Source organism: Dendropsophus ebraccatus, chromosome 3 (assembly GCF_027789765.1).
Source record: "Dendropsophus ebraccatus isolate aDenEbr1 chromosome 3, aDenEbr1.pat, whole genome shotgun sequence".
NCBI classification, from domain to species: Eukaryota; Metazoa; Chordata; class Amphibia; order Anura; family Hylidae; genus Dendropsophus; species Dendropsophus ebraccatus.
Window position 1 is genome coordinate 62292427 of NC_091456.1, and position 27276 is coordinate 62319702.

A 27276-nucleotide genomic window follows, 5' to 3' on the forward strand; every position below is an offset into this window, starting at 1 on the left:
TTGTGGTCCAGTGACGTCATCCGGCGGCTTGCGTTCCGCGTCGCGGCCGCGCCGACGTCTTCGGGAACCCGCGCATGCGCAGTACGTCAGTGTCGTCTCCCGACGTACTGCGGACATAGCCTCGAACTCACTTAGCGCCGGAGATCGTCGCTGGAGGCTGTGTTTCACCTGCTGGGCTCACCTCAATTCCTCTTTCTGCAGAAATTTGGTATTCCTCATCAGTTCTTTCTTTACTGCCACCAATGATTTGGTGGCAGTGGGGGGGGTATCATTGGTGGCAGTGAGGGGGATTTTCATTGGTGGCAGTGAGGGGGTTATCGTTGGTGGCAGTGAGGGGGATTATCATTGGTGGCAGTGAGGGGGTTATCATTGGTGGCAGTGAGGGGGTTATCATTGGTGGCAGTGAGGGGGTTAATCTTTGGTGGCAGTGGGGGGTTATCATTGGTGGCAGTGAGGGGGTTAATCATTGGTGGCAGTGAGGGGGATTTTCATTGGTGGCAGTGAGGGGGTTAATCATTGGTGGCAGTGAGGGGGTTAATCGTTGGTGGCAGTGGGGGGGGTTATCATTGGTGGCAGTGAGGGGGTTAATCGTTGGTGGCAGTGTGGGGGTTATCATTGGTGGCAGTGGGGGGATTATCATTGGTGGCAGTGGGGTTATTATCATTGGTGGCAGTGGGGGGTTAATCGTTGGTGGCAGTGAGGGGGATTATCATTGGTGGCAGTGGGGGGGGGGGTTAATCGTTGGTGTCAGTGGGGACCTGCAAATAAAATCATTGGTGGCAGTGGGGACCTGCAAATAAAATCATTGATGGCAGTGGGGACCTGCAAATAAAATCATTGGTGGCAGTGAAGACCTGCAAATAAAATCATTGGTGACAGGGAGAGTTTGCAAAGTAAATCATTGGTGGCAGTGAAGAAAGAACTGATGAGGAATACCAAATTTCTGCAGAAAGAGGAATTGAGGTGAGCCCAGCAGGTGAAACACAGCCTCCAGCGACGATCATCGGCGCTAAGTGAGTTCGAGGCTATGTCCGCAGTACGTCGGGAGACGACACTGACGTACTGCGCATGCGCGGGTTCCCGAAGACGTCGGCGCGGCCGCGACGCGGAACGCAAGCCGCCGGATGACGTCACTGGACCGCAAGCCTCCGAATCACGCCCCTCTGGGCGTGATTACAGCCCCGGACCGTGACTACATACGCCCCCGGACCGTGACTACATACGCCCCCGGACCGTGACTACATACGCCCACCTTGACTACATACGCCCACCTTGACTACTTACCAAAATTTACATACAGCGCGTGACCGGAACAAAGTAAGAATACTGTCTAATTGAGGGGGGCACAGAGGTTACAGGGGCATATTTGGGAAGTGTGCTGGGTGATCTACCAGCACGTATCCTTAGCTTTACATTGATTTTCTGCGTGATTGGTTCCCTTTAAGTCCTCTGCTTGTAATTTTTTAGACACTGCAAATGGGTGCTGTAGCAGTTCTTCCAGTTCTTTTAGGTCCCCTTCACACGTCCGGTAAAACAAGCCGGATTTCCGGACCCATAGACTTCTATTAGTCATGGACACCCGTTCCGGAAAATAGATCCGGATTTGATAGGACATGTTCTATTTTTGTCCGGAATTCCGGAGCCCCAGACGCTTTCCTGATCAACGTCATGAAACCCCTCCCCCCCCAGAACTCACCAGCCTGCATCTGGCTCCTCCGGCCCCCTGCTGACCCGCCCCGGACCCCAGGATGGACCCTCTGAATGACAGCGAACCCCCCAGGACCCCAGGATAGACCGCTGACCCTCCGACCGGTCGGCAGGGTACACGAGGGGGACGCATTGGCAGGGAACACGAGGGGGACGCAGTGGCAGGGTACACAAGGGGGACACAGTGGCAGGGTACACTAGGGGCTGTGTGGGTACTTGTGATGTATGTATGTTGGCATACGAGACCATATTAAAATCACTTCTTTTCTTTTTTTTCTCATCAGGAAATCCTGAAGGTTTTTCCTGATGGTTTCCTGAAGGTAAAAACGGATTACTGTTAGGAAATCCTGATACTTTCCTGATGGCTTTTGAGGCCTCCTGATCAGGATTTCCTGACAGTAAAAACTAACACGGGACGTGTGAATGGGGTCTTACCTGTTTCCATTGACTTTCATTTAGTATCAATTGAGGATTTGCCATATCTATAAGAAAGGGTTTCAGTTCAATCAAGCTCTGAATCATTATAGTACTTGAAAAGCTGCGTTTCGAAGCCCTCGGCGGTGTGAGGTGTGCTATCTATTTTTTCGTTTCGATCGGATTTGTCGTTTTTAAGAAATTTACGTTTAAAGACCCCAAATTTCCCATAGAAAATAATGGACCATTGAAAATAATGGCCACACTCTAACTGCTAACAGCCAATCACAGCACATATGCAAATAGCTGAAATATAGCAGCCAATAGGAACTCTAAGGTCTTGTCAGGTAATGTCTCACAACATCCACAGTCACATGTCCACTATTGGCCAATAGAAGATGTAATATATGGAAGGTCCTTAACGATTTTGTCTCACTGACATGAGTAAGATTGTCATGGTAACTGAGCAATGATCTTTACCATTATAGGCTATGTTCACACTGCGTATATGTCCGGCCGCATATTTTTGCAATACATATGCGCAGTCAAGGTACCGATAGAAAGAACACATCATAGCGCAAAAAGTGACACCTCATACAGCCCCATAGACCAAAGGATAAAAACGCTATGAGACTGGGAATGGAGCGATTTTAAGTGACATATATTTGTTAACAATGGTTTGAATTTTTTACAGGCCATCAGATACAATAAAAGTTATACATGTTATATATCGTTTTAATCGTAACGACTTGAGGAACATATATAACAAGTCAGTTTTACCCCAGGGCGAACAGCGTAAAAACACAAATCCCTCAAATAAAAGAAATGCGTTTTTTTTTTTCAATTTCACCACACTTTGAATTTTTTTCTGGTTTCGCAGTGTACTTTATGCAAAAATTTAGCCTGTCATTGCAAAGTACAATTAGTGGCGCAAAAAAAAGGGCTCATGTGGGTTTCTAGGTGAAAAACTGCAATAAAACGAGGATAAAACGAAAATGCAAAAATTGAAATTCGCCGGGTCCTCTAAGGTTAAAGAGCGACCTGGGTCCCTTTAAGAGCGACCTGGGTCCCTTTAAGAGCGACCTGGGTCCCTTTAAGAGCGACCTTGGTCCCTTTAAGAGCGAAATGGGTCCCTTTAAGAATGACCTGGGTCCCTTTAAGAGCGACCTGGGTCCCTTTCAGAGTGACCTGGGTCCCTTTAAGAGCGACCTGGGTCCCTTTAAGAGCGATCTGGGTCCCTTTAAGAGCGAAATTGGTCCCTTTAAGAACGACCTGGGTCTTAAGAACGACCTAGGTCCCTTTAAGAGCGAAATATGTCCCTTTAAGAGAGACCTGGGTCCCTTTAAGAGTGAAATGGGTCCCTTTAAGAACGAAATGGGTCCCTTTAAGAGCAAAATTGGTCCCTTTAAGAGCGACCTGGGTCCCTCTAAGAGCGACCTGGGTCCCTTTAAGAGCAAAATGGGTCCCTTTAAGAGTGACCTGTGTCTCTTTAAAGGGAACCAATCACCTCCAAAATGCATATATAGCTTTTTAAATGTGCTGTTAGAGCACATATCCACTAAAAACACAAAATGTGTTTTTTTTTCAATTTCACCACACATTGTATTTTTTCCTGCTTTTGTAGTGTATTTTATGCAAAATTCATTCTGTCATTGCAAAGTACAATTAGTGGCGCAAAAAAATAAGGGCTCATGTGGGTTTCTAGGTGAAAAAATGCAAGTGCTATGGCCTTTTATGCACAAGGAGGAAAAAACGAAAACGCAAAAATCGAAATTGCCCCTTAAGGGGTTAAAAGCGACCTGGGTCCCCTTGCTCTTAAAGGGACCCAGGTCGCTCTTAACGGGACCCAGGTCGCTCTTAAAGGGACCCAGGTCGCTCTTAAAGGAACCCATTTTGCTCTTAAAGGGAACCAATCACCTCCAAAATGCATATATAGCTTTTTAAATGTGCTGTTAGAGCACACAGCACACTTTCCATACATGTTTCTATATACTCCCTGCCTCCCCCATGTAATCCATAAAGTAACTTTATAAAACTGGCGCCCGGTATGCAAATTACTTCAGGTAGTCACCTGGGCGGTGTTCGGCTAGATGGTAGTCACAGTCAGTCCGGGTCCCCTGGGCGTTCTTCGGTGGTAATCACACCCCTCTGGGCGTGATTCAAATCACCCAGTAGCTCCGACGTCACTCAGGAGCGCGCCGGGCGCGACGTCGGCGTGCCTACGTTCTTACGCTGCCGCACATGCACAGTACAGCCGCTTCCATTCAGGCTGTACTGCGCCTGTGCAGAATAGCCTCAAACTCAGTGTGAGCCGGAGTTCAAGGCTATTCTGCACAGGCGCAGTACAGCCAGAATGGGAGCGGCTGTACTGCGCATGCGCGTCGGCGTAAGAACGTAGGCGCGCCGACGTCGTGCAGAGGGGCGTGATTACCACCGAAGAACGCCCAGGGGACCCGGACTGACTGTGACTACCATCTAGCCGAACACCGCCCAGGTGACTACCTGATGTAATTTGCATACCAGGCGCCAGTTTTATAAAGTTACTTTATGGATTACATGGGGGAGGCAGGGAGTATATAGAAACATGTATGGAAAGTGTGCTGTGTGCTCTAACAGCACATTTAGGGTGTGTTCACACCTACCTCATCCGCAGCTTATTTTTCCGCGGAAATCCGCAGGTCTGGTAGTGCAGATTTCAACCTGCGAGAAATCCGCGTATGTGTGCGTTTCGCGGTTTTTCCACAGCAAGTTTATCGCAACTGAAATGTTTGTTTAAAATGTCTCTCATTCTAAGGGTGCGTTCACACCTACAGGATCTGCAGCAGATCTGCAGCAGATTTGATGCTGTGTTCAGTTATTTAAATGAAATCTGCTGCAGAAAATCAGCTGCAGATCCTGTAGGTGTGAATGCACCATAAACGGACATTTCAGTTGCGATAAACTTGCTGCAGAAAAACCGCAAAACGCACACATACGCGGATTTCTCACAGGTTGAAATCTGCACTACCAGACCTGCGGATTTCCGCGGAAAAATAAGCTGCGGATGCGGTAGGTGTGAACGCACCCTTAAAAAGCTATATATGCATTTTGGAGGTGATTGGTTCCCTTTAAGAGCAAAATGGGTTCCTTTAAGAGCAACCTGGGTCCCTTTAAGAGCGACCTGGGTCCCTTTTTGCGTTTTCGTTTTTTCCTCCTTGTGCATAAAAGGCCATAGCACTTGCATTTTTTCACCTAGAAACCCACATGAGCCCTTATTTTTTTGCGCCACTAATTGTACTTAGCAATGACAGAATGAATTTTGCATAAAATAGACTACAAAAGCTGGAAAAAGTCAATGTGTGGTGAAATTGAAATGTGTAAATGGATATGTGTTTTTACGCCGTTTACCCTGGGGTAAAACTGACTTGTTATATATGTTCCACAAGTCGTTACGATTAAAACGATATATAACATGTATAACTTTTCTTGTATCTGATGGCCTGTAAAAAATTAAAACCATTGTTTACAAATATACGTTCGGTACATTGATTGCGCATATACGACTTTTTGATCGCTTTTTATTAACATTTTTCTGGATTTGATGCGACAAAAAATGCGCAATTTTATACTTTGGGATTTTTTTGCGCTTACGCCGTTAAACGTGCGAGATCTGGAATGTGATTAATTAATAGTTCGGGCGATTACGCACGCGGCGATAGCAAACATGTTTGTTTATTTATTTATTTATTTACTTTTATTAATAACCTGGGAAAAGGGGGGTGATTCAGACTTTTATTAGGGGAGGGGATTTTTATTAATAACAACACTTTTTTTTTACTTTTACACTTATACTAGAAGCCCCCCTGGGGGACTTCTAGTATAAGTGCTTTGATCTCTCATAGAGCGCGGCCCTGCTCTGAACGTCCTTAACGACCGCAGGGCGTAAATATGCGCCCGCGGTCGTTAAGGGGTTAAAGCGACCCAGGTCGCTCCTAAAGGGACCCATGTCACTCTTAAAGGGACGGGAGCCAAGTTGCTCTTAAAGGGATGGGACCCAAGTCGCTCTTAAAGGGACGGCACCCAGGATTAAAGTTTCTCTTTAAAGGAAGTCACTGCTAAAAGGGGCGCTCTTTTCAAGCACTATGTATTTCCCTTGAAATGCAAATCTAGTTAAGTAGGTACTGCCCCATCGTGTGGCTTGATCAATAATTGTCCCTTTTCCAGACACCTAGAATTAGGTTGGACACATTGCAGCGGGGAAAGGACAGAGGTGGCCTAGCTGTCCCTAACCCATATCTATATTACCTTGCCCCACAATTTCAGCAGCTACGGGGTTGGGGTTGATCGGAATATATGGCCCCTACAGGGCTACTCTTTCAGCAGCTGTCTGGAGGCAGAGTTCCGATATATCTGTTGGAGATCACATCTCAGACCAGGCCCCTGGACGTCCCAATTCTACTGCCCATGCTGCGTAAAGTCTGGGCACAGATACAACGCTTTTTAGAGTGCAGACAGTACAATAAATACACTCCGCTGTGGCACAATCCTGGGTTCCCACACCTGCTCGAATTGGATTGAGCTTTGTTTTGGGAGCAGAGGGGCTTGAATGTTCTCTCGCAGCTGTTCCATGAGGGAGCCTTCAAGTCACAGCTGGATTTTAATTTACCACACTTGTGTTTCTTTAGATATCTACAGTTGTGCCACGCTATTGAGACGCAATTTGATAGATCTCTTTGGAACATAACCTCTCATTTCCTTTTAGACATGGTGTTAACTGCCTCAGATTCTAAAGGTATGATTACCCTTATCTACGGAGTGCTCTTAGACTCATTTATGTCTAGCAGACCTCTGACGATCAAGGAGCAGTGGGAGATGGATGTGGGTCCCATAACGGATGATCAATGGTCCACTGTCTTAGCTGTGACGCCTAAATTGGCGATTTCTGAGGCACACAGACTCTCCCAAGTTGTTCCTGGTCCATAGAGTGTATAGGACCCCTCTATTTTTCTTTAAAATAGGTGTTCGCGCTGACTCCAACTGCCCCCGGTGCGGTATGGGAGATGCCCACATAATCCATCTTATGTGGTTGGAGGGTTACTGGCGGGAGGTGGTGGCCCTAATATGACGTGTATTTGGGATTGCAATACCCTTGGAGCCGCTGAAATGTGTCTTGGGTCTGATAAGTGAGGACAACGAGCCCATAGGCATAGAACTGGCGATTTGTCCTTTACCAAACCCTCTCATTTTACCATTGCTACCTGATCAACTCTGCCAGTGATTGGCTGCCTTCCAGCTCTCCTTCGGTGACTGTCCGCATCACTCCTGCTTCCCTCTAACCCCTGAATTAACCCCTTCACCAATAGCTGCTGCAGGCACCAGTACCAGCTTGTATCAGCACCAGCAGGCTTGCAGCCACCTGGGAAGTTGTGTGTGGAGAGAGAGAGTTTAATGATTAACCCCTTCTTCACTGATACCATGTTCTTTGTTAATACAGAATACCTTATTTTTGGGTTGTAGAAAGATTCGTCTGCGTGTCATTTATTTCTTAATGAAAAATTTGCTTTGATATAACGTGGATTACTTGCAGGTTCCCAACTACCATTATTGTGTGTGAGAGGAGGGGTGTGTGCTCACATATAATCTCTGTGAGGTAAAATCGCATCTCCAAAACTTTCTACCATTATTTCTATAGGTGTGCTTTTCCCCAACCCTCTCATAAGCTTCCAACAGGCCTGGCTGCTGTCAATCTGTGATAGTGATGCTATGGATATGCACATTCATGTCTCTATAGCTCTGGCTGAGGCAAATCCCCTGACCTGTACATTGCTGGGGAGACACGCTGCAGCTCTATGTCACATGTATGCAGTGTGCTGGAGATTCTACCATTCTTTTCTATGGGGTGGTCTTCCACATCTCACTTGTACATCTGGCAAGGACGGGACCTTTGCTTTAACCTTCCAAGGTGCCCAGTGTATCTGCCTAACTTGGGGTCGCACAGTTCAGGCGTTTGGAAGTCTATAGAGCACAGACATTCGTTTTTATTGTATAGATATATATATGCGTGTATATATATATATATATATATCAGTCTGATAAGTTGAGGACCTGTCCCCATCTGATACTATCCAATCACAGCTCACATTGGCAGACAGTGTAGGGACATGCCCCCATCTGGTAACGCCCAGTTGGCAATCTAGTTATTAATTTCTAGTAAGGATAATTGATAAACAGCACATAGTGATATGAAAAGATGTTCCAGATCTGATATTTCATAGGACATTCAATTATTTTCTAAAAGATACAAATCTGGAGAGGCTACAGATTCAAGATCAAATCCTTTTTGATAGACAAATTCCAAAAGCCATAACCTTTCTGTTTTTCATTGATATATCTGTATGGGTACAAACCCACACACCGTATACGCAGCAAATACGCAACAAATACGCAGCAAATACGCAGCAGTTTGATGGTGAAGATTTAATGCTGAGTTCAGTTATTTAGATCTAATTTGCTGCGTTTTTGTTGCGTTTTTGCTGCGTTTTTGCTGCGTATTCGCTGCGTATCGCAGCAGTAAATACGCTGTGTATACGGTGTGTGGGTTTATACCCTATGAGGGCTTTTTTTTTGCCGGGCAAGTGCTAGTTTTCAGTGGCCCCCTTTGGAGTACTTATAATTTGTTGAAAGCTTTTTATGATATTTTTTGGAGGGGGTTTCTGTCATTGGTTTTGTAGGACCTAAACTTTGTGTCATTTACTGTGTGGCCTAAATACTATGTTACTTTTATTCTGTGGGTCAGCACATTTACGGTGATACTACAGTATATTTGCTATTATGCTTCACCATTCTTGCACAATAAAAACTCTTCACAATGTTTAAATGTTTTTGGGTTGAAGTGATGGTATATGTTTTGTGCTACTCGTATGTTTAGTGTAGCAGATAAAATAATTTTTTTTCTCACCTAACTCTTAATGCACCACAGTTTCACATCACAAGACTGTGGGAGGGATAGTGACTGCCTTGGACACTTGCTCCCTGGTTTTTAGTGTTCTCCCACACATCTCACACAATGTTTTCCTCTGTAACTGCAGGGCAGTACACTCTCAGCACATCCAGTAAGAGAGTGAATTGTGACTTGTGAGAGTCGCTTTATTCCAACTTTCCGATCTTTACAGGTTATAAGTATGCCCAACAACGGAGAGGCAGTTAGCAAAGTTCAGAGCTCTGGAAAGAAGACTTCACGTTTGCCAAAGTGTGCCCGTTGCAGGAACCATGGCTATTCCTCTCCTTTGAAGGGTCACAAGCGCTTCTGTATGTGGAGAGAATGTCAGTGCAAAAAATGCAGCCTGATTGCTGAGAGACAACGTGTTATGGCTGCACAGGTACATCCTTTTTTCACTGTTACACAATACATAATTTAATACTAAGCTTTAGCTGCGCATATGTATTTTTGTCTTATAAGGAGCCTTGTGACTGTCACTTGAATGTAGATACGTGGATAAGTGAATAGGATAACAAAAAAACATATAGGAACATATAGATCCTTTATCCTTATACTCTATAGGATGTTTAGGCTGTTAGATTGTTTAGGCTGTTAGATTTTGTATTTGAAATGGCTCTGCTATGGCTTTTTAGGGGGTTCTGAGTGGTAATATTCCACTCTATGATGTCTATATACCCCAGGAGAGCACATGGAAAGTGTTTCCCTCGTGTAATAATTCCTTTAGGTGTGTCTCATTTCCAGTGGTAATAGCTGTTGTAGATATGCTGCAGAATTTACAAGCTGTACTAAATTGTGTGTATTTGATGCAGATATGATGCCATTTTTCTTTTTTATTTAAAGATTTCCAAAATCTTTAGGCCACGATCACACACTGTTTGGCCATTAAACAAGGTCTGTTGTTTTACAGCACTGCTTCATTAAATAGCAGTTTATGGAACCATGGCTGTAGTGTATACACACTGTTTTGTGCAGCCACTATTTAGTGAACAGTGGCCGTACAAGATAGACTTTAGTACATTGTGTATAGTACACTGTATTCTATGGCAGATTGGAGTGCGGGCACACCCCAATGTACCCACATTCCCATTAAAATAAAATGATGTTCATCTGGCCGATACTGCAGTGCAGCCGGATGAACATCTCAGACATCAGCTGTTGTTTGACAAGACCATTGTTAGCAGTGTTAAATAGAGATAAGTGAACCTCGAGCATGCTCGAGTTCAGCCGAACCCGAACGTTCGGCATTTGATTAGTGGGGGCTGCTGAAGTTGGATAAAGCCCTAAGGCTATGTGGAAAGCATGGATATAGTCATTGGCTGTATCCATGTTTTCCAGACAACCTTAGAGCTTTATCCAACTTCAGCTGCCCCCGCTAATCAAATGCTGAACGTTTGGGTTCGGATGAACTCGAGCATGCTCGAGGTTCACTCATCTCTAGTGTTAAACAACGGCTGCTGTCTTGCTTGTTCACTGCAGTATCGGCAGTATGAACAATATTTTATTTCAATGTGCATTGCGGGCACCTTTGGGTGTGCCCACAATCCAGTTAAAGGAGAATTCAGGCAAAAGTATTAAAATGTAATTACATATAGAAAGTTAGACACATTTCTAATTTACACTAATTATGGAAAATGCACATTTAGTGCTATTTCCCTCAATTTAGTAGATCAGACAGGCTAAATTCCCCCCCCCCAAAAAACCGTTGACGTCACGAATCGGAGCAGGACTGGGTGTAATTCCTATGAAGCGTCCAGCAGGGGGCACAGTGTATGGAGAAATTACATAGTAAGAATAACTATATCACAACTGCCAGCAGCCCCATCCACGGCACATAAGATGGGTCTGCTGGCACTTGTGGTGCGGCTCCCCCCGTGCCAGCAGCCCCCAGTGAACACCCCCTCCCGCTGCAGTACGGGAGAGGAGAGAGCGAGCGGGAGACGCAGCATCACAGGAGGCAATGCACATCCTCTCACTGCAGTTCGGGGGGCACCCGGGGGAAGGGGGTGTGCTGGGGGTAAGCTATGGGGTCCTTGGGGGAAGGGGGATTGGGACGGGGCTGCTGACACTTGTGATGGTGGTAGTTTGAGGGTCTTTAGGGCGTGGGGGTGTTCACTGGAGGCTGCTGGCTCGGGGACAGCCGCACAACAAGTGCCAGCAGCCCCATCCTATGTGCTGTGGATGGGGCTGCTGGTACTTGTGATATAGTTATTCTTACTATGTAATTTCTCCATACACTGCGCCCCCTGCTGGACGCTTCATAGGAATTACACCTAGCCCTGCTCTGATTTATGACGTCACTGTGTTTTTAAGGAAAATTTAGCCTGATGTCTGATCTACTAAATTGAGGGAAATAGCACTTTATGTGCATTTCCTATTATTAGTGTATATTAGAAATTTGTCTAACTTTCCTTATGTGATAACATATTAAAAAATACATTTTGTCCGGAGTTGTCCTTTAAGCATTGCACTGAATTTAAAGAAAGACTACAGAATATATATTCTGTGGCTGCTGTTCGCCGAACTGCCTCGGTAGAAAAGACATGTTCATTATTTTCTGCAGCCACAGTTCAACAATGACTGTGGTGTATACTGTGTGTATATACTACAACCAATGTTACATTGAAATGAATGCAAATGTATTGATTTTATTACCAACGTTAACAAAAATTAATACATTGTGTGAACATGGCCTTAGGGTGCGTTCACAATTACAGGATCCGCAGCAGATTTGATGCTGTGTTCAGTCATATAGTTACATTGATAACTGCAGCATCAAATCTGCGCCATCAAATCTGCTGTGAATCCTGTACATGTGAACACTGCCTTACTGTAAAGTCTTAGACCTTAGGCCTTACCCTAAAGTAGAGAATTATGGAAATGTTCATACATACTAGAGGTTCATTGCCACATTTGCACTGCTTACTGGTAAGTACATTAAAGGTGTACTCTGGAGACTATTTTTTTTTGAAGGTGAATGCATTGCTTTAGTAAAGTTATATCACTTTGTACTATAATTTTATTAGAATAAGTGTATAGTTGCCCATTGCTATAACCAGGGCTGTGGAGTCGGTAAGCCGCAGCTCCGACTCCTAAATTTTATCAGGACTGACTCCGACTCCTGAATTTTATCAGGACCGACTCTGACTCCTGCTTCTTCATAAATGGCTGGTCATATACCAGGGGAGTTATTTATCACACTGGCTCAGCAGCTTCTTCCTAATGTCCTACATGATCCTGGGGTGACTTCTAAGGGGATAAGGAAAGATATAAAGCAGCTTCTCCTGTGTGTGCAGTGGATGCCGCCAGTCTCCAGCCTCCATGTCCTGAACAACTCAGAACTAGACTAGATGGAGCAGGTGGTCTTTTCCTGCTGACAGTCTTCTATGTTTCTAAATAAATATTCACCATACACACAAAAAACACTGCTAACAATGCCAGATACCTGTAATATAGAAGTCAGCCATAGTGATATAGAGAAGGGGTCACACATAGTGATATAGAGAGGGGTCACACATAGTGATATAGAGAGGGGTCACACATAGTGATATAGAGAGGGGTCACACATAGTGATATAGAGAGGGGTCACACATAGTGATATAGAGAGGGGTCACACATAGTGATATAGAGGTCACACAGTGATATAGAAGGTCACTGTGGGGGCTTGCAATAGCACGCACACACACACAGCCTGCTGCAGCTATAGCACAAATACACACAGCTTGCTGCAGCCATAGCACACACACACACACACACACACACACACAGCTGCAGCCATTGAACATTTAAGAAAAACAGACAATCTTCTCCCAGAGAGAAAACCCCACACTGAGGACAGAGGTTACAGCTACACTACTTATGTCTTCTCCTCCTCCTCTATATTACACAGGATATCTTCATATTACCCTGCTGCTCATATACAGGCATCCAGGAAGAGAACAGCACAGATCTCCCCCCCCCCCCCCCACACACACACAATGGACTCTTCCAGCTCAGAAACAAACTGCCAAATAGTGACCGACAACTTTTCCCCGCCCACCCTCATTTAATAGGGCCAGTGTCCTATTACTGATATATTGCCTGCCCACCCTTATCTAATAGGGCCAGTGTCCTATTAGAATGTTGCTCATAATATATATTCAAGAGCAAAACTTGTAAAATTCATATAAAAATTCAATTCTACATTTTTTAAAGATTTTTTTAAAGCCGGAGTCGGTACATTTTTTTCCGACTCTGACTTCGACTCCAGCCAAAACTAGCTCCGACTCCACGACTCCGACTCCTCAGCCCTGGCTATAACACAACATTGTAGCCTCTGCACAGTGAGTAGTTATTTAATATCACTGCTTGCTCTGCAAGTGGTTCTAGCAGAGTGGTGCGAGCAATTGCCACTTGCTGTGGAGAGGCTGGCGTGCTGTGCTATAGCAACTGGAAGCTTCCCCAGGGTATTGTATATAAGAATATACAGTACACGGTGGACTGGGATTCTGCTCTGTATGGCGCTATAGACTGGGAACTGCTTAGACAGCCCTGCAGTTCCTGACGCAAATGTTGGTGACAGAGAGGCCTGTGTTGCCCCTTTCTGCTGTCACTCAACAGAAGTTGCAATATAAATAAAAAAAACTATACATTTATTTTAATGAACTTATATTACAAAGCAATATAACTTATTAAAGCAAAGTTTTTTTTGAGTCTCAGGAGTGTTTTTCTAATCTGTATTTCACATTGACTTCAGCTTCAAAATTGGTAGAACCTGTGCCATTAATGTATGTTCTGTTTTCTCACACAATAAATAATAAAAGTCTGAAATGTGTATTGTGTAAACTAATTTAAAACTAAATTAATTCACCTTTTTACAATTTATTGATAAATAAAACTTATTTTGACAAATATCAGCATGTAAAACCACCCGCTTGACTCTCCACCCGTAATGTAGGCTCAATTCTATGCTCAGGCGGATTCAGGCGTGTCCCGAAAGAATTGACATGTCACTTCTTTGGGCAGACGATGGAATCCGCCTGACAATAGAATGGAGCCTATGGGACCGGCGTAACTTGAAGCGGGAGTGCGGGGTGGCGAGATATGGGATCTGCAATGAGTTATCTGCGTGATTTATTTAGTGTGCAAGGGCCCATACAGTGAATTTGGTGAAACAGTTTCTCAGTTTTTAACTCAAATTTTTTAAAATTATTGGGCGCACAAGTTGTCAATCACCAGTCGCTCAGCTAGAACCACTAGCAATCACAGCCTGCTGTTGCCCACAGTGATTGTGTTGGGCAGCCTTCCCTCGGGTACTGTATATAAGAATATACAGTACCCAGAGTGGAACAGGACCCTGCTTTGTATAGAGCTTTGTGGCAGTGCTTGATCAGAGCAGGGGATTGGAAACTGCAGGACAAATGGTGGTGGCAGCAGAGTGGCCTGTATCGCTCTTAGTGCTGCCATTAAACAGAAGTTAAATGTTAGGGGAAAAAGTATACATTTCGTTAAAGCAATGTATTAGCAAAGAAAAAACATTTTGGAGTATCCCTAAAATCGTGGGCCGTACACTCTGCACTCAACCCATGAAATATGCAATCTGCTTGTTTGCACCGCTTACCGGGACAGTAATTTGCTGGGACTGTCTATTAATCATGAGTACAGTCCTAACAAATTTTGATGGTTGGCAACTATTAAAGTGGTGCAGGTGCGTCTCTTTCTGTCTTTATAGTCCAGAATTGCATGGTTTTAATGTTATGATGTTGGATTCAGCAAACCATGTGCCCAAATACTGTCAACCCTTTTAGATTATAAGCAGAGAAAAAGTTTTTATGCCTAAAGCAATGCCCCCTTTTGTAAACAGGTCAGGTTTGTCTCAAAAATGCTATATCACGTGTGAAAAAAGTCATTTATATGGTGAAACTGACGTTTTATAGGGTTTTATTTCAGTTTTTACTAGTGAAAGCTTTTTGATTACGCCACACATTCTTTAACTTTATTTTCAGGTAGCTTTGAGAAGGCAGCAAGATCAAGAAGAGGAATTGGGACTAAGCCATCCAATTCCTCTGCCAAGTGCAACAGAATTGCTTGTAAAACGTGAGCATGTCAGCAACAACCCCTGCCCAATGGTGGAAAACAATTACACTCAGGCAACAAGTGTAGCATCGACCAGCTCTTCAGGTAGACATATGTCAAGGCAGAAAAAAATTACAGTATTAATTGTCTTAACAAACTGTAAACATACAGAAATGTACCTGTATTCTTACCCTCATATCTTTATATAGCTAGTGTTTATATATATGCACTATAAGGCTATGTTCGCACTATGTAAAACTACGGCTGTAGTTCTCGCCACAGAAGACATAGCTTCATTTTTAATGGGATCCCGGCCGGAACATACACACATCGTATGCGCTTCGGCCGGAATCCCATGCGGCGCCGGAAAAAACTGACATGTCCGTCCGCTTGCTTCACTGTGGGCTATGGGAAGCTCTGATGCGGGCGCACGCTGATGCGCCCGCATCAGAGCTCCGTGGCCGGAAAGATCACCCGGCCGTTACTTAAGTAACGGAACGGTCGGGTGTTCACGTAATGCGAACATAGCCTTAAGATGATATTACATAGAGACAAATTATGGTATATACATGTACAATGTGCAGCATGTAAATGCAAAGACCATAAACCACATTTCTTTCTCCTAAACAAACATAAACAAAAATCATAGAAACCCCCCCCCCCCCCCTAAAACCTAACATTTATTGTACATTGATAAAAAAGCTTTTATGTACCTTGTTTCTTCTAAAACGAGCCCTACCCTCATATTTCAGAGTTTTTGAAGTTGACTTAAAATGTAAACGCATTTAATTCTAGGTTAGGTTACAAGACATCACAGAGACTGTTAACAGGTATACCACAGCTGATCTTAAATAAATGACAGCCAGGCCTGTGCAGTGCCCTAGCTTGTGCACTGTGCCATAGGTATCCCCCATTCCCTTGGCCACAGGGACATCACCATATGTTACCTGTTACTGGGTCCCCTGCTTTGGCACTGTGTATGCATTGCCTTTTCACCTGATGTACAGATGGTACGCAGCACCAGCATGGGTTTAGGAGGGGTCGGTCCTGTCAGACTAATCTGATCAGCTTCTATTAGGAGGTCAGTTATAGATTGGACCTGGGGGAGGACGTTGTGTATCGCATTTAATACTGTGCTACATGTAAGGTTGGCCCATAAAACGAGGAAGCTGGGACTAGGGGAAAATATATGTAAATGGGTAAGTAACTGGCTGAGTGCTAGAAAACAGAGGGTGGTCATTAACCCCTTAAGGACAGAGCCTGAAATGGCCTTAAGGACCGGAGCAAATTTTATGAATATGACCAGTGTCACTTTATTCATTAATAACTTTGGGATGCTTTTACCTATCTGGCTGATTCTGAGACTGTTTTCTTGTGACATATTGTACTTCACATTTCTGGTAAATTGAAGTCAATACTTATACAGAATCTTTATGAAAAAAACACAAAATAACGTCAAAAATTGTGGGGAAAAAAAGCATTTTTCCAACTTTAAAATTTTTCTGCTTATACAGAAAATGGTTATACCACATGAATTATATATTAAATAGCATTAGCAATATGTCTACTTTATGATGGCGGCATTTATTAAACTATATTTCATTTTTTTTAGACAATAGAAAGCTTAAAAAAAAAGCAGAAAATTTTCAAATTTTCAGTAAAATTTCAAAATCAGATATTTTTAGGGACCTGTTCAGGTTTATAAAAGTGTATTTGAGGGGCCTGTATGTTAGAAAGCGCCACAAAGCACCCCATTTCAGAAACTGCACCCCCCAAACTCTGCAAAAGCACAGCCAGAAAGTTTTTTAAACCCTTTAGGGGAGTCACAGAAATAAAAGCTAAGTGTGTAAGAAATTTGAAAATTTTAATTTTCTGTGCAGAGATGTTATTGTAATCCAATATTTTTCATAATTATAAACCTATTACCTGAGAAATGCACCCAGATATTTATTGCCCTGTTTCTGCAGTTTATAGAAATACCCCATATGTGGCCCTAATGCGCTATTTGACGCAACCACAAGCCTCAGATATAAAGGAGCGCCTAGTGAATTTCAATGGCTCCGTTATATTTGGTCATTTCTGACTGTACCACTTCAGGTTGGCAGAGGCTCTGGGGTGCCAAAAACTAAAAAACACCCTTAAAGGGACACCATTTAGAAAACTACACCCCTCAAGGAATGTAATAAGGGGTGTGGTGAGGATCTGGACGCCACAGGTGCTTCACAGATTTTCTGAACAATATGGTGTGAAAAAAGAAAAATGTATTTTTTACACTAAAACGTTGTTCTAGCCTTCAATTTTTCATTTTCACAAAGTGATAAACAGAAGAAAAAAAACACCAAACGTGTAGCGCAGTTTCTCCCGAGTACGGAAATACCCCACATGTGGACATAAAGTGCCAAGCGGGCGCAGCACGAGCCTCCAAAGGGAAGGAGCGCCAATTGGCTTTTGGAAGCTGGATTTCACTGGAATGGATTTCAAGGGCCATGTCGCATTTACAGAGCCCTCGTGCTGCCAAGACACTGGAAACTCCCCACAAGTGACCCCATTCTGGAAACTACACCCCTCAAGAAATCTAACAAGGGGTGCAGTAAGCATATGGACCCCACTGGTGACTGGCACAAATGTGAAACAATGTGACGTGAAAGTGAAAATTTTCATTTTTTCACTTTCACAGCACATATGTGCCTGTTATCAATGGGTCAATATCCTCACTGCACCCCTTGTTAGATTCCCTGAGGGGTGTAGTTTCCAGAATGGGGTCACTTGTTTGGGGTTTACAGTGTTTTGGCAGCACGAGGGCTCTGTAAATGCGACATGGCGTTCATCATCCATTTTAGCCAAATCCAACCTCCAAAATCCAAATGGCGCTCCTTACCTTCGAAGGCTTGCCCTGCACCCACATGGCACTTTCTGTCCACATGTGGGGTATTTACGGACTCGGGGGAAATTGCTCTACACATTTTGTGGTTTTTTTCTCTTTTAACCCCTTGTGAAAAATGGAAATTCAAGGCTAGACTAACATTATAGTGTAAAAAATGTAATATTTCATTTTCACGCCACATTGTTCCACATTTGTGCCCATCACCAGTGGGGTCCAGATGCTCACCGCACCCCTTGTTACATTCCTTGAGGGGTGTAGTTTCCATAAAGGGGTCACTTGTGGGGGGTTTCAACTGTCTTGGCAACACAGGGTCCCTTTAAATGCAACATGGCCCCTCGAAATCCATTCCAAATTCAGCCTCCAAAAACCAAATGGCGCTCCTTCCCTTTGGAGGCTTACCCTGCACCCGCATGGCACTTTATGTCCACATGTGGGGTATTCCCGTACTCAGGGGAAATTGCTCTACGCATTTTGTTATTTTATCTTAGTCCCTTGTGAAAATGAAAAAATCAAGACAAGATCAATGACTTAGAGTAAAAATGTTAAAAAAATTACACTAAATGTTGGTCTAGCCTTGATTTTTTCCATTTCCACAAGGGGTTAAAAAAGAAAATAAACGCAAAACGTGTAGGGTAATTTCCCCTGAGTACGAAAATACCCCACATGTGGACATAATGTGCCATATGGACACAGGGCAAGCCACCAAAGGGACAGAGCGCCATTTAGAGGCTGAAATGGAGGATGGAGGCCATGTCACATTTACAAAGCTCCTGTGCTGCCAGGACAGCGGAACCCCCCCACAAGTGACCCCATTCTGGAAACTACACCCCTCAAGGAATCTAACAAATGGTGCAGTGAGTATATGGACCCCACTGGTGACTGGCACATATGTAGAATAAACTATAGCTGAGAAACAAAGCTAGATGGCACTACCTAGGCTCCACTTGCGCTGATCACACTTGGGGGTAGCTAGGACCATATGCCGGCGGTGCTCCTGCCAGAATTCACACGTGTAACAGGTAATAGATAAAGGAAACGCAGGGCACTCACCGTTAGTTGCTATTCAGACCATCCAATTTATTTTGGTATGCAGGGGTAGCGGGGGAGACAGGAATGGGTGACCGCAGTTTCGCGGCGTGTGCCGCCTTGACGAACCGTTCGTCAAAGCGGCACACGCCGCGAAACTGCGGTCACCCATTCCTGTCTCCCCCGCTACCCCTGCATACCAAAATAAATTGGATGGTCTGAATAGCAACTAACGGTGAGTGCCCTGCGTTTCCTTTATCTATTACATATGTAGAATATGTGGTGTAAAAATAAAAAATACCATTTTTTTCATTTTCACGTCCCAAATGTGGCCGTCACCAGGGGGCCATATCCCCGCTGCCCCCCTTGTTAGATTCCTTACGGGTTGTAGTTTCCAGAATGGGGTCACTTGTGGGGGGTTTCTACTGTCCTGGCTGCACAGGGGCTTTCTAATTGCATCATGGCATCCTCTAATGGGAATGGCGGCCATACCTATTTAGTTGGGGAAAAGGGACAATTTTAATTTATTTTAGGGGGAATTAGGCCAATTATTAGTTTATAAGGTTGAAAAGGACATAAGGTTGATCCAGAGGAAAGCAAAAAACCCTCGTGAGGCAGACGACAGTAACCTCATTACAGGGAAAAAATTCCTTCCCGACTCCATTATGGCAATCAGAGTGCTCCCTGGATCAACGTGACCCCTGAAATAGGAATAAGGGACAGAATTTAGAAAATATAGAACTCCAATGACGTGTGGTACGACTTGAAGCGATCCAGTATACAGAGGTCGGGGTGATCAGGACAGGCGTCACACTGTAAAATGGTGTCCTTCCTGATCCCGCTGTTACGCCACACTCTGCACTTCTTCTGGGGTCTCCTGTTTTCCAGTGTGGGGGACGTCACCTGGAAAATGTTGCCCTGGTACAATACTGGGTCCTTCATATCCAGAAGCGCTGGGTCCGCTCCATGGCTGCTAAATATTAGGGCTTTATTACTGCTTCTGATATTTTCGGATTGTGCCGCAAGCTACAGTAGTTTGGGCAGTGAGGGGCATGGTGGGGGTTTGATTCGGGTGTCCCTTCCTTCAAACACTTTAAGGCCAGGTTCAGACTATGTAACTGTGCGGCTGTATTTGCGGCTGTAATTGTGCGGCGGTATTTTTGGTGGTTCATGCGTACGCTGGAAAGTATAGGATATACGGCTGCACAGTGCACACTATGTATGAATCTACGGCCCGATCGTAAACGGACCCGTAAAAAATGAACAAGACCATTGTTTGCGGCTGGACATGCGGCCGAGGATTGACTGGTGGTCCGTACGGAGTACTTCAAAAATAGCTGGCAATGATGCCGAATGCCGATGCCTCTAATAGTTAATATATTAAATTAATAAAACACATTTTCTTTGTAATAAAGTCCCTTTCGTTGGTCAATAATTTAATTCTAACGAATCTATCATTTGGCAATTAAATATACTGTTAAAATAAATAGATATATAAATAAATGTATATTTATATATATATTTATTTTTTGACAGTATATTTAATTGCACAATGATGGATTCGTTAGAATTAAATTATTGACCAACGAAACTGAATTTATTTCATTGAAAATGTGTTTTATTAATTAAATATTAATTAGTACAGGAAGCTCCATAAGCCGTTAATTCATATGCCGGCAATAGAGCTTTCTGTACTAATCATCACTTTACTTTAATGAAAACATCAAATGTTTCTTCTAATTATGTTATCACAATAGCATTATTAGAAGAAACATTTAGAATTATATGTGCGCTCAGCTGATTGGCTGATCGGCTGAGCGCACATATAATGAGCCAGTCCGCAGCACAGTGACTTCATTGTGCTGCGGACCAGCGAAGAGGACACATCGGGGTGAGTATAGAGCTCTCCCCACCCCCTCCCCAGCACTGCACCCCTCCCAGCAAGGAAGGGGGGGTCAGTTAACCCCTTCCTTGCTGGGATGGGTGCAGTCTGACATCAGTCTGGCCCCCAAGGGGTTAAGGGGGATGCAATACATCCTCCCTTAACCCCTTGGGGGCCAGACTGTAAGCAGCGATCTGTAAAGATGCTGCATACTGTAAGGTGCACAACACCGCTCAGAATGATGGGTGTTGTGCTCCTGTTTGTGTGTTTTTTGTGTGTTTCTCCCTTTTTGTTTTTCAGATATCGGTATCCTGTGGATTACGTCGGATTCCGTGGACTACGTTGATGACCAGCGTTTTTTTAATGTTTTTTTTTTTAATAAAATGGTCAATGAGGGGTGTGGGGGTGTTTTTATTTGAATAAAATTTTTTTTTAACTTGTGTCTTGTCTTTATTTCTTTACTTTATAGACTCAGTAGTGGAAGCCGTCTAATAGACGGAATCCATTACTAAGTTGGGGCCTAGTGTTAGCCGGTATAAAATGGCTAACACTAACCCCCCATTATTACCCCAGTACCCAATGCCACCAGGGGTACTGGGAAGAGCCGGGTGCCAGTGGTCCCGGAGCGTCAAAATTGGCGCTCCTGGATCGGGCGGCAGCAGGCTGGTAAGATTTAGGCTGGGGAGGGCCTAAACCAATGGCTCTTCCCACCCTGGTGTTACCAGGCTTCTGTCGTTTGGTTTTTAACCCGGCTGGTTATAAAAATAGGGGGGACCCTATGCGTTTTTTTTTTTAAAATAAATAAATTAAAAAAAAAACCGCATAGGGTCCCCCCTATTTTTATAACCAGCCGGGTTAAAAACCAAACAACAGCAGCCTGGTAAGACCAGGGTGGGAAGAGCCATTGGTTTAGGCCCTCCCCAGCCTAAATCTTACCAGCCTGCTGCCGCCCGGTCCAGGAGCGCCAATTTTGATGCTCTGGGACCACTGGCACCCGGCTCTTCCCAGTACCCCTGGTGGCATTGGGTACTGGGGTAATAATAGGGGGTTAGTGTTAGCCATTTTATACCGGCTAACACTAGGCCCCAACTTAGTAATGGATTCCGTCTATTAGACGGCTTCCACTACTAAGTCTATAAAGTAAAGAAATAAAGACAAGACACAAGTTAAAAAAATTTTTTATTCAAATAAAAACACCCCCACACCCATCATTGACCATTTTATAAAAAAAAAAAAACGCTGGTCATCAACGTAGTCCACGGAATCCGACGTAATCCACAGGATACCGATATCTGAAAAACAAAAAGGGAGAAACACACAAAAAACACACAAACAGGAGCACAACACCCATCATTGTGAGCGGTGTTGTGCACCTTACAGTATGCAGCATCTTTACAGATCGCTGCTTACAGTCTGGCCCCCAAGGGGTTAAGGGAGGATGTATTGCATCCCCCTTAACCCCTTGGGGGCCAGACTGATGTCAGACTGCACCCATCCCAGCAAGGAAGGGGTTAACTGACCCCCCCTTCCTTGCTGGGAGGGGTGCAGTGCTGGGGAGGGGGTGGGGAGAGCTCTATACTCACCCCGATGTGTCCTCTTCGCTGGTCCGCAGCACAATGAAGTCACTGTGCTGCGGACCGGCTCATTATATGTGCGATCAGCAGATCAGCCAATCAGCTGAGCGCACATATAATTCTAAATGTTTCTTCTAATAATGCTATTGATAACATAATTAGAAGAAACATTTGATGTTTTCATTAAAGTAAAGTGATGATTAGTACAGAAAACACATTTTCGATTAAATAAATTCAGTTTCGTTGGTCAATAATTTAATTCTAACGAATCCATCATTGTGCAATTAAATATACTGTCAAAAAATAAATATATATATATATATAAAAATATACATTTATTTATATATCTATTTATTTTAACAGTATATTTAATTGCAAAATGATGGATTAGTTTAAATTTAATTAGTGAACAACGAAAGGCACTTTATTACAACAAAATGTGTTTTATTATTTTAATAGATTAACCATGAGAGACATCGGCATTAGTGCAGAGGATCGCAAACCCCGGTAATAGCAATTCATGTAAACTGTGTTCCCTGCTTTCCCAGATGCATCCAGAGGTGTTTGCATCACTTTCTTAAGATTTTATTTGTTATTTTTAGTTGAACCAGATTTCCAAGTAAATGACCGTATGTTTTGAGCCGCATGTCTATTTTTTCCCACGGCCGGAGTTTCATCCGCACATTTACAGCCGCATAAAAAATACAGCCGCACAGTTACATAGTGTGAACCTAGCCTAAGGCTGGGTTCACACTACGTATATTTCAGTCAGTATTGTGGTCCTCATATTGTAACCAAAACCAGGAGTTGATTGAAAACACAGAAAGGATCTGTTCACACAATGTTGAAATTGAGTGGATGGCCGCCATTTAATGGCAAATATTTGCTATTAGTTTAAAACAACGGCGTTTATATTGAAATAATGGAAGTTATTTACTGTTATATGGCGGCCATCCACTCAATTTCAACATTGTGTGAACAGAGCCTTTCTGTGTTTTTAATCCACCCCTGGTTTTGGTTGCAATACTGACTGAAATATACTGACTGAAATATACGTAGTGTGAACATTAACATTAAGCCTTAATCTGTAAGTGTGCCCTGAGGTACTCTCACAGAGTTTGTAGAATTTCACGCCATACCGTGATCTCATATTGAGAAGGTACTGGAGGAAAAGACGTGTCTGGTGGGCACGGTACGCTACGCTACCCCCAGACATGTCACTGGATGATGAGGATGAATGGAGGAAAAAAGGATCCCCCCATTCATCCTCACTGGCTGTTTCGGTGTCGTAGGCAAAAAACGCGTATGCGTCCGACACCAAAAACACCCTGGGGGCCATTTTTATATGGGGATTGGTATATGGGGTATGTAGTGGTAAAATTATATTTAATTTTATTTAATGCAGTGTAGTGTAATGTAGTGTTTTTTAAGTTTAATTTTAACAGTAAGTATATAAAAAAAAAACCTACGCCAAAAAAGGTGTTGCTGATAAATGCCGCACTTATTAGCAGACCGTGGCAGTAGGATTTAAAAATAACACCCTACGCCAAAAAGGAGGAGTTTCTGATCAGCTGCGCGGAAAATTGAAAAAAAAAAAAAAATTAGAAAAAAAAACCCAAAACATTTACTGCATGCCTAACATCCTATAGCTACTGATAAGTGTATTATATACACTTATCAGCCGCTAGGGGGCAGTATAGAGCAAATTCCGGAAAAAGTTGATGTTAGACGACGAGGGACCCAAACGATGCCGAAGCGGACACGACGAAGAGAGCCGAAGACCCGACGAGAACACGAGGACGCTGCGGACCCAAAAGAAGTGATCAGAACCCCGGGATCCGGTGAGTATCGCCCAAATACCTGCTCTGGACCCCTCAGCTACCTAGCTGAGGGATCCAGAGCAGGTATTTTACATTTTGGGGGACTTTGATCGCCGTTCATGGCGATCGGGCTGGTGGCACCGTGACCACCATTACTTTTTGTAGTAATGGTGGTCGGTGCTGTCTCATAAAGGTGCCCATCGCTGTCTATCGGCTGATCTGAATTGATCAGCTGATAGCGGCGATCGTCGGCACGGGAGGGGTTAATCACCCCCCGTGCCGAGAAGCTAAGATGGCCTGCTATACATTATAGCAGGCCATCTTTCCCGATCCACGCAGCGATCGGAGAAACCGCGGGCGTACATTTATGTCCATTTGCGTTAAGGCACAGGCTGCCAGGGCGTAAATGTACACCCGCGGTCGTTAAGGGGTTAATGTGACATACTCAAATTGGGTAACAGTTACTAGTGGGGTACCGCAGGGGTCAGTGTTAGGCCCTTTTTCATTTAATATATTTATTAATGATCTTGTAGAGGCACTACAGAGTAGAATCTCCATTTTTACAGATGATACTAAACTGGGTAAAGTAATCAGCGCCGAAGAGGATGATAATATCATATTAAAGAGGGATTTGGAGAAGCTGGAGGCTTGGGCGGAGAAATGGCAAATTAAGTTTAATGTGGATAAATGTAAGCTTATGCATTTGGGCCGTAGAAATAATAAGTACAGTTATGTGCTAAATAATAAAACACTGGGTAAAACTGCTTCTGAAAAGGAGCTGGGGATATTGGTGGACAGTAAACTCAACTGTGCTGTGAGGCCATTCATTCTCTATGGGCATCAGACACAACTCTGCAGCGCGCGTCAGGCTTCCGACAGGGATATCTCCGTCCCGGGACCGGCTCCAGGTGCGGGACTTGAAGAGAAGGGGTAAGTATAAGGGTCTCTAGCGGAGGGTCAGGCGGCCTTCACCCTGGCAGGTGGTGACAGGTTACCTTTAAATAAGTTCAAGGGAGGCCTGGATGCTTTTCTTGAAAAATATAATATTACAAGTTATGGGCATTAGATTTCATGTGATACTGATCCAGGGATTATTCTGATTGCCATTAGAGTCGGGAAGAATTTTTACGCTGTGATGGGTCAATAGTCATCTGTCTAGTAGGGGGTTTTGCCTTCCTCTGAGTCAGCACAGTAGGGTTTCTGTAGGTTAAACTTGATGGACTCTTGTCTTCTTTCTAACTTGTCTTCCTTATTAACTATGTATTGTCAGCATGCATGGCAGAGCAATTGTATTGTGTGGGTGCATAAAGAATGTCTAACTATGAAGACGCAGTTAGAATGTGGCATCAGCTGTATAATTATACTGCTGGCATCTGCAAGTGATAGTATAGGCATATCTATGTACTTAAGCAGCATCTTGTGTTTAGTGTATAGCTGCCATGATGTATAGTTTGTTGCAGGGCACTAAGGTGTTAAAGAACTTTTTCTAAAATGTACATATTTAGCATCACTAAAGAATAAACAGTAATGTCCTAGAAACAATATATCTTTGAAGAATAAACATATGGTGCAGATAAATATGGAGGGACTACAGTTGTCAGCATATATATGAATGTCAGATCTGGAATTTGGTCTTGTCAGTGTCCTTTGGAGGATGCATGCTGTTCGAATATTTCCGATTAGCAGGTTGGGGAGTGCCTCTTCCAAGGCTGCTGTGTGACCTTACAATCCAGTGTGAAGTAAATGAACAATGGCATATCAACCTTGCAGTACCAGCCAGCTAGGGAGTGACAGCTAAGGCACAGGGGGTATCACAGATCGTCTGCTTCTTGTCATGCTTTATGGAAACAATAGCTCATTGTTAATTAATGAACGCAAAGATGTGTTATGAATGTGAAGGATTGCTATCCTTACAATAGAATCTGTTTTCTCATGTTTTACTGCAATTATTTATGTACAGTTTAACACTTAAATTAATTTCGACTACAAATACTAGTACAGATGTGCCCTTTCCACCTCTGTAAGAAATCTGGTTTAGTAAAGCACAGCTGAAATGTCCAGTTAGGACACGTAAAAGGCATACCCTCCTCTAAAACTAGCCATGGAAGTATTTATCTACACTCTGGTGGCAAATCCAGGTTATTTTACTAGATTCTTAATAGCGCTGTTATAGCAGTATTAAAGTGGTCTCTTTTTTCACAGTCACCGGGGAGGGGTTGGGTGAAAACAGTTACATCTGCTTAGCTCCCCGGCTCCATTGCTGCTGCCCACATCGCTATGCGCTGCCCTCCGGACGCTTTCTGGTCTGAGACAGAACTTGAGACTTGATGTCTTAAGCACACTCAGCCATCCAGCAGCAGAGGTGGGAAACTAATATGGCTGCTGAATAGCTGAGCGGGCCTGCCCATGTCACGTCCCAAGTTCTGCTCATAATGCCTAAAACAGGCCTCTGGCTGCACTTACAACTGGTCCAGACTACTAGACCACCAGTAAGGTATGTAAAGGCCATTTTAATGCTGATGTCAGTATTGATATCAGTATCTAAATGGTTAAATAGCCGGCACTGGCGATCACTCTAAGCTGCTGATATAACCCAGGAGGCGCTGTGTATGGAGCAGGCTCGAGTCCCAAGCCCACCCCATACAGTGTTGACGACACCAGGACAAGCATAGTTATAACAGGCGTGCCACTAGCATGGTGCATTTTTGTCCCAGATCTCTGAACAGCTGCCACTTTCTGCTACATCTGTGCCCTGCAGATGCAGATATAGCTCAATCCTGTGCCAGAGCATGGAGCCGTCAACTATCTTCTTTGCAAATTTTGCGCATGAGCTGTAGGGAAAATTACTTCAAATATAAATTTACAGCTCAAATGCTTACTCAAAATAGGTAAATAGTATTAGGTAACATCTCATAGTAGCAAGGTCCCGCCTCGGCCGC

General features: G+C 43.8%; 1 protein-coding gene across 5 annotated transcripts in view; it reads left to right on the forward strand.

The window, feature by feature from the left end:
* DMRT1 (doublesex and mab-3 related transcription factor 1) overlaps positions 1–27276 on the forward strand; it is a 117822-nt gene that overhangs the window by 14619 nt on the left and 75927 nt on the right. For all 5 annotated transcript variants that reach the window (XR_011362147.1, XM_069961896.1, XM_069961895.1 and 2 more), the window contains exons 2-3: positions 9273–9479; positions 15082–15256. Coding sequence is in view for 4 of the 5 variants with exons in the window: in XM_069961896.1 (XP_069817997.1) it covers positions 9273–9479; positions 15082–15256 (382 nt within the window). In the remaining variant the exon portion in view is untranslated. The remainder of the gene's footprint in view (positions 1–9272; positions 9480–15081; positions 15257–27276) is intronic.